Source organism: Arachis stenosperma, chromosome 5, assembly GCF_014773155.1.
Source record: "Arachis stenosperma cultivar V10309 chromosome 5, arast.V10309.gnm1.PFL2, whole genome shotgun sequence".
Lineage (NCBI taxonomy): Eukaryota > Viridiplantae > Streptophyta > Magnoliopsida > Fabales > Fabaceae > Arachis > Arachis stenosperma.
Window position 1 is genome coordinate 14,031,249 of NC_080381.1, and position 14,835 is coordinate 14,046,083.

A 14,835-nucleotide genomic window follows, 5' to 3' on the forward strand; every position below is an offset into this window, starting at 1 on the left:
ATAACCTTTTCCTAGGACCTCACTAATCTTGCGGTCCCTTCCAATTAGTGGCGAGCTTTCCTTCCCCAGACTTGTTGACTCCTATGTCATTTCTAATTAAGACCAAGTCGTCTGAGGCGAAGCTCCTTCGAATGACTTTCTGGTTGTATCTGTTCGTCATCCTTTGCTTCAATGCTGCTTCTCTAATATGGGCTCGTTCGCAGACTTCAGGGAGAAGTTCAAGTTCTTCTTTGTGCCCTTTTATGTTTCCAACCTCGTCGTAGAAGTTCACCCTTGGACTTTGCTCGTTGATTTCAACCGGTATCATGACTTCTATGCCATAAGCAAGTCGGAAGGGTGTTTCTCCTGTGGCAGACTGAGGTGTGGTCCGATAAGCCCAAAGTACTTATGGGAGTTCCTCGGCCCATGCTCCTTTTGCGTCCTGCAACCTTTTCTTCAACCCTGCCAATATGACTTTGTTTGCAGCCTCGGCTTGTCCATTTGCTTGTGGATTTTCCACCGATGTAAATTGATGTTTGATTTTCATAATGGCTACCAGGCTTTTGAAGGTTGAGTCGGTGAATTGAGTGCCATTATCAGTGGTGATGGAGTGGGGTACCCCATATCTGGTGATAATGTTCTTGTAGACTCCTTTTGACTTCTCTGAGCGGTGATGGTGGCCAATGGTTCTGCTTCTATCCACTTTGTGAAGTAATCCACTCCCACTATTAGATATTTTACTTGCCCCGGTGCTTGTGGGAATGGTCTTAGCAAGTCCAATCCCCATTTTGCGAAAGGCCATGGGGAAGTTATACTAATTAGTTCCTCGGGAGGGGCTACATGGAAGTTTGCATGCATTTGGCATGGCTGGCACCTTTTCACAAATTCCGTGGAGTCTTTTTGTAAGGTCGGCCAGTAGAATCCAGCTCGGATTACTTTTCTAGCTAACAACCTTGCTCCAAGATGGTTCCCGCAGATTCCATTATGTACCTCCTCTAGCACCTCAGTTGTTTTTTAGGTCGAGACGCACTTTAGTAGTGGTGTTGATATCCCCCTTTTATAGAGAATATTTTTCACCATCGTGTAGTTTTGTGCTTCCCTCCGGATTTTCTTGGCCTCTTTTTCCTCTTTGGGGAGGATGTCGAATTTCAGGTATTCGACTAAGGGCTTCATCCATCCGAGGTCTAACCCGGTGATTTCAAAGACATCTTGAGCAACCTCCGTTTTGTGCACGGAGGGTTCAGGGAGAGTTTCTTGGATCAGGCTTCTGTTGTTTCCTCCTGGTTTGGTACTTGCTAGTTTGGAGAGGGCATCTGCCCTGCTGTTGAGGTCCCGAATTATATGCTTTACCTCGGTCTCTTCAAAGTGCCTAAGGTGCTCCAAGGTTTTGTCCAAGTATTTTTTCATGTTGGGATCTTTGGCCTGATACTCTCCGTTTATTTGGGAGGTCACCACCTGAGAGTCGCTGAATATCATTACTTTGGTCGCACCGACTTCTTCTGCCAGCTTTAACCCTGCAATCAAGGCTTCATATTCTGTCTGATTGTTGGAAGCTGGGAACTCGAACTTGAGGGAAACTTCAATTTGCGTTCCCCCTTCGCTGACCAATATTATGCCTGTCCCGCTTCCAGCTTTATTGGAGGACCCATCTACATATAATTCCCATGTAGTGGATTTCTCCTCTTGGTCTCCCGCGTATTCCGCTAGGAAGTCGGTGAGGCATTGAGCTTTTATTGCCGTTCGGGCTTCGTATTTCAAGTCGAACTCGAAGAGTTCTATTGCCCATTGAACCATTCTCTCCGCAATGTTCGTCTTCTGAAGGACCTACTTTATGGGCAGGTTTGTTCGGACTTTTATCGTGTGTGCTTGGAAATATGGCCGTAATCGGCGTGAGGCCACTACTAAGGAGTATGCAAACTTTTCAAGTTTTTGATACTTTAGTTCTGGGCCCTGTAGAACTTTGCTGGTGAAGTACACATGATGCTGCCCGACTTCATCTTCCCGTATTAGAGCTGATGCTATAGCTTTGTCTGCTACTGACAAGTATAGAACGAGCTCTTCCCCGACTATAGGTCGGGTCAGGATTGGAGGCTGGCTCAAGAACTTTTTGAACTCCCGGAAAGCTTCTTCGCACTCCGGAGTCCATTCGAACTAGCATCCTTTTTTTAATAGGGAAAATAGTGGAAGGGATCTTTGTGCTTATCTCGCCAGGAACCTGGAAAGGGCGGCAATCCTTCCATTTAATTGTTGGACCTCTTTCAGACAAGTCGGGCTTTTCATTTCCAATATAGCTTTACACTTATCGGGGTTTGCTTCGATTCCCCTTTGTGTAAGCATAAACCCTAGAAACTTTACCGCCTCCACCGCGAAGGTGCATTTTGTGGGATTTAGTCTCATCCCATGCGACCTTACGGTGTCTAAAACTTGCGAGAGGTCTGTCAGGAGGTCGGTTTCCTCCTTAGTTTTTACTAGCATGTCATCTACATAGACCTCCATTAAGTTTCCAAGGTGGGGGGCGAACACTTTATTCATCAACCTTTGATATGTGACCCTGGCATTTTTTAACCCAAATGGCATCACCACATAGCAGTAGTTTGCTCTAGGTGTGATGAATGAAGTTTTTTCCTCATCCGGCTGGTACATCGGGATTTGGTTGTATCCCGAGTAAGCATCCATAAACGACAAGTATTGATACCCTGAGCTTGCATCTACTAGGGTGTCAATACTGGAAAGTGGATATGGGTCTTTGGGGGCATGTTTTATTCAGGTCGGTATAGTCGACGCACATCCTTCACTTGCCATTTTACTTTTTAACTAGCACTACATTTGCTAGCCATGCCGGGTATTTGACCTCTCGGATGAAGTTGGCTTCCAAAAGGGCTTGTACTTGCTCTTCCACCACCTGAGCTCGTTTTGCACCGAACTTACGCCTGCGCTGCTGTACGGGTCATGATCCGGGGTGTACCAAAAGCTTGTGGGACATGAGTCGAGGGTCTATCCCTGGCATGTCGGAAGCTTTCCAAGCGAAGAGGTCAGAATTTTGTTGTAGGAGCTTTATTAGCCTTTGTTTCAGACCTTCGTCTAGGCTGGCCCCTATGTTGGTTCTTTTTTCTTCCTCTTTTCTGATTTGAACCTATTCGGTTCTTCCACCCGGTTGTGGTCGCAGCTCTTCCCTTGCTTTTATTCCCCCGAGTTCTATGGTGTGGACTTCCTTGCTCTTTTCTCGGAGGTTTAAGCTTTCATTGTAGCATTTTCTTACTAATTTTTTGTCTCATCGTACCGTCGCTATTCCCTTAGGTGTTCGGAATTTCATGCAAAGGTGAGGGGTTGACACCACCGCTCCGAGCTGATTTAACGTAGTCCTGCTGATTAAGGCATTATACGCCGATCCGACATCAATGACGATGAAGTCAATGCTCAGAGTTTTGGAATTTTCCCCCTTTCCGAAGGTCGTGTGAAGGGGGATGTATCCCAGTGGCTTAATTGGCATGTCTCCTAATCCATATAGGGTGTCCGGGTAAGCTTTTAGCTCCCTTTCATCCAACCCTAACTTATCGAATACGAATTTAAAAAGTATATCTGCTGAACTCCCTTGATCCACCAAGGTCCTGTGGAGGTTGACATTTGCCAAGATCATGGTTATTACCACCGGGTCGTCATGCCCGGGGACGATCCCCTGTCCGTTCTCTTTGGTGAACGAGATGGTTGGGAGATCGGGAGATTCGTTTCCAACTTGATAAACTCGCTTCAGGTGTCTTTTGCGAGATGATTTAGTGAGCCCCCTCCTGCGAATCCTCCAGAGATTGTATGTATGTGTCTCTCGGGGGTTTGTGGCGGCGGGTCTCTTCTGTCTTCATCATCTCGCTTTCTTTTTCCATGATTGTCTGACCTATCCGTGAGATATCTATTAAGTCGGCCTTCCCTAGCCAACCTTTATATCACATTTTTGAGGTCGTAGCAATCATTTGTTGAGTGGCCATACATCTTATGGTACTCGCAGTAGTCGCCGCGACCCCCCCTTTTTATTTTTGATGGGTCTGGGAGGCGGCAATCTTTCAGTGTTGCAGATTTCTCTGTATATGTCTACTAGGGAAATTTTTAGAGGAGTGTAGGAGTGATATCTCCTAGGCCTGTCGGGGCCGACCTCCTCTTTTTTCTTAGGCTCCCTTTCTTTTTCTTTTGCTGAGTGAGGGGGCCCCAGTCGCCAGCTGGGCTCCCGTAGTTTGGCATTTTCCTCCATGTTGATGTACTTTTCTGCTCTCTCCTGTACATCGCTCAAAGAGGTCGGGTGCCTTTTTGATATGGACTGAGAGAAGGGGCCCTCTCTAAGTCCATTTACTAATCCCATGATAACTGCCTCTGTGGGCAGGTCTTGAATTTCCAAACACGCTTTGTTGAACCTTTCCATGTAATCACGCAGAGGTTCCCCGACCTCCTGTTTAACTCCTAGGAGGCTCGGTGCGTGTTTTACTTTATCCTTCTGGATGAAGAATTGCATTAGAAATTTTCTTGAGAGGTCCTCAAAGCTGGTAACCGACCTTGGAGGGAGGCTATCAAACCACTTCATCGCCGCTTTCGACAGGGTGGTCGGAAAAGCCTTGCAGCGAGTTGCATCAGAAGCATCAGCCAGATACATCCGACTTTTGAAATTGCTTAAGTGATACTTCGGGTCTGTGGTTCCGTCATAGAGGTTCATATCAGGTCTTTTGAAGTTTCTTGGAACTTTTGCCCTCATTATGTCCTCACTGAACGGGTCCTCTCCTCCCAGGGGGGACTCTTCTCGGTCGCCGCGAGAGTTTCGGCTTTTGAAGGAGGATTCAAGTTTTAAGAGTTTTTCTTCCAACTCTTTTCGTCGTTCTATTTCCTCCCTGAGGTTTCGCTCCGCCTCTCGTTGTCGTTCTAGTTCCTATTCCAGTTGCTCCAGACGACCTTGGTGGCTGTGGACCAGCCCCATTAGTTCGGTTGCATGGGGTGGCCCTTCCTTTCCGGATTCTCGTCCTTCCGAGGAGTTTACCTTTGGGTTTTTGAGCCCAGAGGTGCCTTCTCTATGCTGGTCGCTGGTTCCTTGATGAAGGATCAGGTCTGCGTCATTGTTTCCGATATTTGGATTTTCTTGCTCGGAATCAGACACTGTATGACCATCTTCAGGTGAGTTATCCGCCATTATTGGTTGATCTCTCGGGTCCCCGGCAACAAAGCCAATGTTACGTTGGGTAACCGGAGGTTAATGGGCTGGACTCGTTGGGTTGGCCTAATCGTATGAGGGAGGAAGCCTTTGAGCGGGTTTGCGCCTTTAGAGACTCCTTCCGACTTGTGAGTATGAGAGAATGGGGGGTGGTACCTGCAAAGACACTCTGATGCCTAAGTTAGTAAGGGTGTGAGCAAGTCTAGAGAGTATTGGAACTTAGAGATACCTGAGTGGTGTCAGTGTATTTATAGTGGTGAACCAATAACCACCGTTGGAGTAGTTTCACCTTTTAGGGTGGATAACCGTCCCTTTATTTTAGGGAGGTTACGATATGACTCCTGGAAGTGGGTTGAGAGATTTTAGGGGCAGTTATTATCTGTCAGCTAATCTTTGCTCCCGACTTCTTTAGAGCAAGTTGTGGGGAGAACCGACTTCTAAAGAGAAGATCGGTGTTCTGAGGAGCCCAACCTTGTGGTTGGATATGTAGTTTGGATCTGGGTCTTAATGTTGGGCCAGGATATGAACAAAAGCTTTGTGAGTTGAATGTTGGTATGATTTTTTTTTTTTAAATTTTAAAGTTTTTTAAATTTGAAATTGTCCATAAAAATGGTTTCTTGCTCTATAAATATTTATAGTTTTGCGGATAGGTTGAGACTAAATATTATCCATTACGTGTTAGGATTTAGGTGTAATTTTAGGGATTGAATTTTGTGTAACGTAAACATAATCAAGTTTCATTACTTTTGCTGTAACGAATTTTAAAAAAAATTGTGTTTTATAATTATTTTTAGGAAAAAAGACAGATAGGTCCTGACTTTTTAAATTTTTGACAAATACATCCCTGATAAAATTTAAATACAAAAAAGTTCCTGACTTTAACAAACGGAGGACAATTTAGTCCTTCCGTCTATTTGCCTCTCATACACCAAATGGAACTGGCTGACGTGGCTAAAAAGGTGTCCAGGTATCCGTTACGGTGCCACGCTGGAAGGGGAATAAAGTTCGAAGGACAAATAAGTCCTTGACATCATTTTGCAAATTAAGTTCGAAGGATAAATAGGTCCTTGAGAATTTTTTTTTTCCATTATGCTTCTATTATGTTTCTATTATGAGAATTTAGTTTATAAAATTATGCTTATATTTTAAAATCTAGTTAACTTGTTGTATTCTGCAATTTAAATTATTTGTATTAAAATTACAAAAATTGAGCTTGTTCTGTTTCTATTTTTTTTTTTAAATTGCATTAGTTCAGTTTTAGTCAAGGTTGCAAGAACCGAATCGGTCACTAAACCAGTCGAGTGACTGATTCAATGGTTCAAAGGTTCAACCGGAGTTCAACCGGGGTTCAACCGGTATAATTAAATATAAAATAAAATTATTAAAAATTTAATATATAATTTTAAATATTTAAATTTAGTAATTTTTAAACTAATTAAATTTAAAATTTTATAATTTTACATAATAAATTATCCATAATTTATAATTAAAAGTTCATAAATAACTTTAAACATCAATCTTTATAGCTAATAAAAATCAAAATGCCCTTAAATGACAAAGAAATAATGTTCAACCACAAACAATTATTCCAATTTCATAAAAATTATAAAAATAAAAAATATCAATAGAACAAAAAAAATTAACAATAAAAATTATAATGTTCTACAATAGCAATATCAGATTTGTTGAATGCAATTGCTTGTGATTTCTCCTTCTCATTCTCCTACAAATTTTCAAACCACATCAATTGGAAAATCAGTACAAAAACAAAGAATACAACAAATAAACTAATATTCATAATCATAAAGCAAGAGTTATTATTATTATCCACTTGCATTGAGAATTTCACCAACATTGAAACTAGAAACTTTGACAAACCCAGTACAAAGGAACTTACTTGGAATTTTCAATACAAAACAACTAGAAACTTTGACAAACCCAGTACAAAGGAACTTACTTGGAATTTTCAATACAAAACAACTAGAAACTTTGACAAACCCAGTACAAAGGAACTTGCTTGGAATTTGAAAATTTGAACAAAAAATGTCCAAGAAAGAAATGTAATTTGTGCTCCTGAAAGATGTGAAATGATGAAAAATAATTTACCATAACACCATCAACAATTTAGATTCAGCAAAAATCAGCAACCAAAATTAACTCAGAATCAGAAAAATCAGCATAAACAACTCAGAATTAACATAAACAAATCAGAAAAAAATTCTAGCATTAACAATGTTCATCAACAACGCATAATCAAAAATATCAACGACCAACAACTAAAAAATCAGAATAAATAAAAATTAACAAAATAACCAAAAATAAATTGAGGCAGTAGTGCTTACCGGCGGCGAGGGAGGAAAGAAGGTGACGGCGCGGTGAATACTCCACAGCCGAGCAGAGAGACACGTCGCAGTGAGAAAGAGAGAGACAGAGAGAGCTTGGAGCCTCGAATAGAGAGATGAGCACCAACAAATCGAGCAGAGACAACGATGGAGAAGCCTTCGCCGCGACGTCGCCAACAGTTCCGAGCAAGCACTCGACGTCGAGGAGAAGAGGATCGAGAAGCGAGCAGACCTTCCACGAGCGAAGACGGCACCCAAGTCTGTCTCTGTCGGCAGCGACAACACCGTCTATCGGAAGAGAAGAGCTCGGCAATGGGATGGGGCTGGGTTCCTACCGTCGTTAGGGTTTGGGTTTGCCCAGAGAGAGAGAAGAGAAAGGGGCAAGGGTGGGTAAGGGTTCTGAACCTTCGAAAAAAATTTTTTTAACATATATATATATATATATCATTGAACCGGAAAAAAATCGAACGGTTCTGACGGTTCACCAGTTAATCGCCGGTTTGACCGGTTTTTAAGCCAGTTTTTTGCAGAACGGTTCTTCACAGCAACCGAACCGGACAAATGACCGGTTCCCGGTTAATCCGGTCGAACCGGTTGGTCCGGTTCGGTTTTCAGAACAATGGTTTTAGTGCATTTGTGTATTATATTAGAATTTGTTAAATTGCATTAGTTCAGTTTTCATCATACCAGTGGCATTAGTTAGCATCAGTTCATTTAGCATCAAGTTAGCATTAGTTTATTTGTGCATAATTCATGTATTAAATTAGCATTAGTGCATTTGTATATTATATTAGAACTAGTATTTTTATCCATAATAACATTACGAGAATATTTTTTTTTAAATTATAGTTCACTTTATTCTAACAGTATAAATTATGTATGACACAAAAGATTTATAAAATCAAACTACTTTTACAAAAAAGTCGTAAGTTGACAAAAGTTTCTGACTAAGAAGACCAAGATATCTGCAGATAAAAAATTAAATAATAAGATTTTTAGTTATTATTTTTATATGAAAATTTTAATTTTTTATTAATAATTAATTTTAACATTCATTATCTAAAATTTAAAATAATTTAATGTGTATACTTTTACATTTAAAATATTTTAATTGTAAAAAAATATCGAATGACATATTTTGATTTGTCAAATTACTAATATAAAATATAATTATATATAGAGTAAAAATAGTAGAGAGAAATATAAAAATGGAGAGAGGTAGATGAAAAAATTTAGGAAAGAAGTTTATTAATTTTGGAAAAAAAATTCTCAAGGACCTATTTGTCCTTTGAACTTTATTTGTAAAATGACGTCAAGGACTTATTTGTCCTTCGAACTTTATTTCCCTTCCAGCGTGGCACCGTAACGGATACTTGGATACCATTTTAGCCACGTCAGCCAGTTCTGTTTGGTGTATGAGAGGCAAATAGACGGAAGGACTAAATTGTCCTCCGTTTGTTAAAGTAGGAGACTTTTTTGTATTTAAATTTTGTTAAGGATGTATTTGTCAAAAATTTAAAAAGTCAGGGACCTATATGTCTTTTTCTCTTATTTTTATTAAAGATATTTGAATCTGCGATCTTTTAAGTTAGTATAAAGAGACTATGTCATTTGAGTTATAATTCATTAGTATTTTATATAATTATTTAATTATAACTTGATTAGTCAGTGTAATCTAATGGTTAAACCATTAATTTGATGGGCCAATTTTATGTGTCTATTAATTGTTGTCTAACTTTTGTCTAACTTATCTTTTGTGATAAATTTTAATTTTTTAAAAATAATTTATTTTTATATCTTTTAAATTAAATATTAATTTTTAACATTTTTTAATAAATAAACACCACTTTTTAGGCACTATAACATTCACCAATTTGATGACCTAAGGTAGCGTTTGGTTACTGAGACACAGACACTAAGACATAGACACAGTGGTACACGGTGACACATGTCTGCTGTTTGGTTTGGTGAGACACAGATTTTCGAAGGACACGGGAGGACACGGATGAACACGGAGACACTAAATTTGTGTACCTCCAATTTGGTGAGACACTGAGACACAACTTGTGAGACACTAATTTTTTACTCTTTTACCCTTATTGAGTTTTTAAAATTTGTCTTCTTATCTTCCCAAATCTTTTTTTTCTCTTTCTCTTTTAGATTCTACAACTAAATTTACTTTTCTATTTTTCTCAAAAAAAAAATTTGTACATTTAATTTTTTTTATTTATTTAAATTTTGATTAATCTTTGATAAATTTTAAACTTTAATTTTCTATTTTTTTTCAAGAACAATTATATATTTAATATTTAAATGATAATTTAAGATGGTATTAGAAGAAATAAAAATTTATTAGAAGAAATAAAAATTTAATGGTGATGGCATGCATTGTTTGGGATAATAGGTGTATTGTAATAGTGGTAAAACTTGTGGTTGAATGAAGGGTAATTTAGTCTTTTTTAAATATATGTGTCTTATTTCTTATTTTTGCCAAACACAATACATAGACACAAATATTTTATGTCCATATCTTTAATGTCTGTGTCTCTGTGTCTATGTCTCATCAAATACATCAACCAAACGGAGCCTAATAGTCTGATCAACTTAATTATTAGTTGTTTGGTTTTGATAACTATAAAATATAAAGATAAAATAAAAAAATATTAAAAATAATTTTAAAATTTTTAACAAATAAAAAATAGTTTCTCCTATTGTTAAATCCTATTCAATAGTATACATGTAACTACTAGTTTAATAATTAATAATGGTGAATAATATTTTGTAAGAGTCCTTTTAAAAATTAATTAATAATACGGTTAACCACCAAAAATGTCCCCGAATTATTCAAACGCTGACAAAAATACACCCGGATTTTACTATCGACAAAAATACCTTTAAATAATTTAAAAACACAACAAAAATACCCAACAGTAAATATATATTTTCAAAAAATGCCTTAGAGATTGAATTTTGATGCAATTTTTTGCAAGAATAATTATAAAATTGAGATATTATTATTCTTAAAATTTGGTGATTTTTCATTAAGTATATTATTTTTTTATAATTTTTTTGTTAACAACTAATAATACTTTTAAAAATCACAAAAAAATATACTTAACAAAAAATCACCAAATTTTAAGAATAATAATATCTCATTTTTCTAATCATACTTGCAAAAAATAGCATCAAAATTCAATTTCTAATGTATTTTTGAGAAATACATATTTAATGTTAGTTTTTTGCAAGATTATCTAACATTAAATATGTATTTCTCAAAAAATACATTAGAGATTGAATTTTGATGCGATTTTTTGGAAGCATAATTAGAAAAATAAGATATTATTATCTTTAAAATTTGGTGATTTTTTGTTAAGTATATAATTTTTTTGTAATTTTTTTGTTAATAACCAATAATACTTTTAAAAACTCACAAAAAAATATATATTTAGCAAAAAATTACCAAATTTTAAGAATAATAATATCTCATTTTTCTAATCATGCTTGCAAAAAATTGAGTCAAAATTCAATCTCTAAGGTATTTTTTAAAAATATATATTTACTGTTGGGTATTTTTGTTGTATTTTTAAATTATTTAAATGTATTTTTGTCGATAGTAAAATTTGGGTGCATTTTTGTCAGCGTTTGAATAATTCGGGGGCGTTTTTGGTAGTTAACCCTTAATAATAAGTAAACAAATAAATAAATAAATGGTCACCAAAAATAAATAAATAAATAAATAAATAAAGATTGAGAAAGATAATGAAGAAGTGGCAAATGGAAATCCTTCACCACTGTCACACCATACAGCCCTTCTCCATATTCGATTCTCACCCTTCTCCATGGCGACCCCATCACCCAAAACCCTATTCCCACTCTCGCGTTTCTTGCTCCAACAACAACAACAACTTCCGCCGGTGGGATTCCAATGCCGAACCGTTTCGCCGACGAAACTTCAACAGAAGAACCGAACCTGATGAGCAGCAGCAACAACAACGGCGGGAGCGAGAGTACTGGAGCAAGAGGCGGTGGTGGTCCGACGAGCCTCCCGATATTGACGAAGGAAGCAGCGGTGGGGTTTGGGAAGAAGTCATTGATAGTATTTGGATTTTCCAGGTAAATCAATTTTTACTGTTTTCTTTGGAATTATGCCGTTTATTTTTATGAGTTAAATTTTTTAGTGTTACAGTATTTTTTGAAACTATCAAATTATATTGCCTTTGATGTTATTTTTTGACGTTAAACATGTGTAGTAATTATTGATTGTTGAAGTGCCAAATAATACTGTAACAAATAGGAAATTGAATAACCAAAATTTTGGAGTTGTAGAGCAGTTAGTTCACCTGTTTGTTAAACAAAAGCCGGAGGTTCAAATTCCGTATTGTATATGCAGTGATCTATTGGCCGGTGACAAATTCTTAAATATAGCTCCGATATACAACCGATTAATCATTGACCTATCGGACTGTTACCGTGAACAACCAAAAAAATAAAAAGTAGAAAATTGAATTATTTAAGATTGTTTTGTAAAATGGAAATATATTGGCATGCGGTTAAGAACCGACTAATATTTTAATAATTGATTGTTTAATATGTTTCAAGTGAGAAGCTGATATGGTAAGTAGTTCATATGCTGAGAAAATTTTCCTTGAAAGCCAGTTTCATTCATATATTTTTATTCAAAAAAAAGCTTCTACACTTATATAGTACAATTAATGAAAACAATTCTAATAGATTATATTGAAAAAAGCTTCTGTATTTCTAGTACTAGCTTTATGTTCTCTAGTTTTCTTCTCTCAGAATTATGATCTTGAATGTTGGTTATAATCTAGTTTTGTTGGAAAGTACTATTTCTATTATTGTTGTAGGCCTAAGTAGTCCTATTTGCAATTTTATTCATATTAATGAATACCTATTTTTTTTAATAGAAAAAATAATAATTATATTGATCTTTCATCTTTGTTTAATTTAGTAAAAAAAAGGTTGGTTTTAAAACATGGAAAAAACTGATCTTTCAAGATTTGTTTATTCAAATCTCTGCAGTTCCTGAAGGATTTATGACATGAACTAAGCGAGATGAATTTAGTAAGAATGGAATTTTGAACTCAGATTTGTTTCTCTAGGATTAAGTAGGCTATCATTCAGAGATTTTAATTAAAATCCCTTGGTAAATGGAACCCAGAATGGAGTCGGTGTACTGGAACCTACAACTTTTTTTTATCTTAGAAGCTCATAACACATCCAAAGCATTGGCAGCACAACCTGTCTTAATCCTAATTTGAAGGGTTTGTCATTGAACTCAATATAATATCTTCTCCCTCATTTTCATTTTCTATATTCAGTCTGTCTGGTATGAGAGTGAAAATCAGAAAGAAAATGAGCTATTGCTGCTTTCATTATCCATAACAATGCTGGTTAAAGATTTGCATGGTGGCTCTTTGAAAATAACTGTTGCCTACTGTTATCAGTTTATGATTGCTGTAGTTTACTCTGCTTTTTGAATATTGGTCATCATTATGTCTTTTGTCAAGGAATTCTTATGCTCACAAAAATCCTTGTACTATTATGAATTATGAAACTAGGAATTTTTTTTTATGTTATTATTGGGGATGAAGGGGAGCCTTGGAGCACAGTTGAGTTGTCTCCATGTGATCTCAAGGTCACGGATTCAAGTCGTGGAAGCAGCCACTGATATAATTATCAGATTAGGTTGCGTATATTACTCCTTTTGGGTGCATCCCTTTTCCGGACTCTGCGTGATGCTTGTATACCGGATTGTCCTTTTTTTATATATTATTTTTGGGGATCTATCGATTTGTATGGTCTAGCATTGTTACCGAAACCATACATCACATTGTTTGTGTTTCATAATGCATTGAACAATTTTTTTTATGCAAGGTGCTGCAATGTATTTCTTTTTTCTCACTGCAGGTTTTTAAATCCTATGGTTGGGCACTCCCTTTCATCATAGTATCATTTTTGCTATCTACTGGTCCAAAAGCTTTCCTGATGGCATTAGCACTTCCTCTTGGTCAGTCAGCACTTCAATTAGCATTTGAGAAACTATGGGGACAGCCGGAGAACAAACCGAAACGCAAGTATAGGACAAGGAGGAAACCCCGTGGGATGAATGGCACCACAGTTGATGAAGAAGCAGAAGAAAACTCGAGAACGAGAACGGGGAGGACAGGCTACCAATCATGGGTTGTTGAGGACAATAATAGTTCAGCTGCTGATAGTGGGAACCGAGAATCGCAAAGCTTTAGGGGGTGGGATGACTTAGAAAGATCTAGATCAACAAGCTCATCTCCTATGATGGATGGGTCAAGAAGCACGCGAACAGAAGCCGGCAGGCTGAGTAGGAGAGAAGTAAAAAGCGACACGCCGCTGCTGTTGCGATTACTTATTGCCATTTTTCCATTTTTGGGCACATGGACAAAGATGCTTTGAACGTGATAGTCTCTAACTCTCTATCATTAATATTTGAGGAGAGGCCAAGAAGTTATTTATCTTCACAGCATGCGTGGTCTTATGTCTTAATATATAAATTACTTGATGAATTAAGTTCATCCACATTAGCAAACGCACGTTCTTATTTTTCAAATCCCCATTTTGGTGGTCTTTTTAGTGTGTTGTAACTTGTAACGAGTCCTTCACGAAATAGTTATTTTGTTGTTATTTGTATATTTAGATAGACAAAATCTTTGTGGGTTTAGCTCCCGGAGAAAGAAGCTTTTTATGCCCCCTCTTCTGCTTGAACGTGACGTTCACTTCTTTGAGTTCTAATTCTATGCTAAAAATCGATTTCAATATCCTGTTTTCAATTGTTTCGGCTTTAATAAAATTGGCCACCTTCACAAGTAGCTGTGAATCAGAGATGGTAAAATACACTAGAAACTATAATCCGTTCTATGCTAAGAATGGTTCTTGTTTGATTCACATTTTGTTTATTATAGAAGTAGAAATGTGTGTTAGGTTTAGGAATTTTTAATTTTGGACGTTCGATTATGGTGAGTTTTGGATATTTGATTAGATGGTTTTTTGGATGTAGCACTATATGGAGCTTCAGTTGTTCTTTTTTTCTTTTTTAATTTAGGATTTTTAGTTTAAGATGTTTTAACCAAGAAATCCTACTTTTGAATTGTTTTAGGTTTTGGATGTTTTTCTTCTATTAGGTCTCAGATGTTTATTTGGATTGTTTGAAAATTTCCGAACGTGATTGAGTTTAGAGTTTGAAATGTATAACGAAATTGTAATTTTATTTTATTTTTTGACAGGTTGCTATTGAAGAGTGGCTGCCAGCGAAAGAACACCCCATAGTGGTTGTTGGAG

At 36.9% G+C, this 14,835-nt stretch overlaps 1 protein-coding gene across 1 annotated transcript; it reads left to right on the forward strand.

Annotated features, from left to right (window-relative positions):
• Positions 1-11,260: 11,260 nt before the first annotated feature.
• Positions 11,261-14,274, forward strand: LOC130979648 (uncharacterized). The gene is made up of 2 exons (XM_057903136.1): positions 11,261-11,619; positions 13,435-14,274. The coding sequence occupies exons 1-2, from the start codon at positions 11,266-11,268 to the stop codon at positions 13,951-13,953; spliced, it is 873 nt and encodes a 290-aa protein (XP_057759119.1). The 5' UTR covers positions 11,261-11,265; the 3' UTR covers positions 13,954-14,274.
• The last annotated feature ends 561 nt before the right edge of the window (positions 14,275-14,835 follow it).

Bases quoted from the DNA above. Each gene is read 5' to 3' on its own strand.
- LOC130979648 (XM_057903136.1), top strand. From the start codon at position 11,266: ATGAAGAAGTGGCAAATGGAAATCCTTCACCACTGTCACACCATACAG. The intron at 11,620-13,434 runs GTAAATCAATTT...TTCTCACTGCAG, and splicing joins ATAGTATTTGGATTTTCCAG to GTTTTTAAATCCTATGGTTG.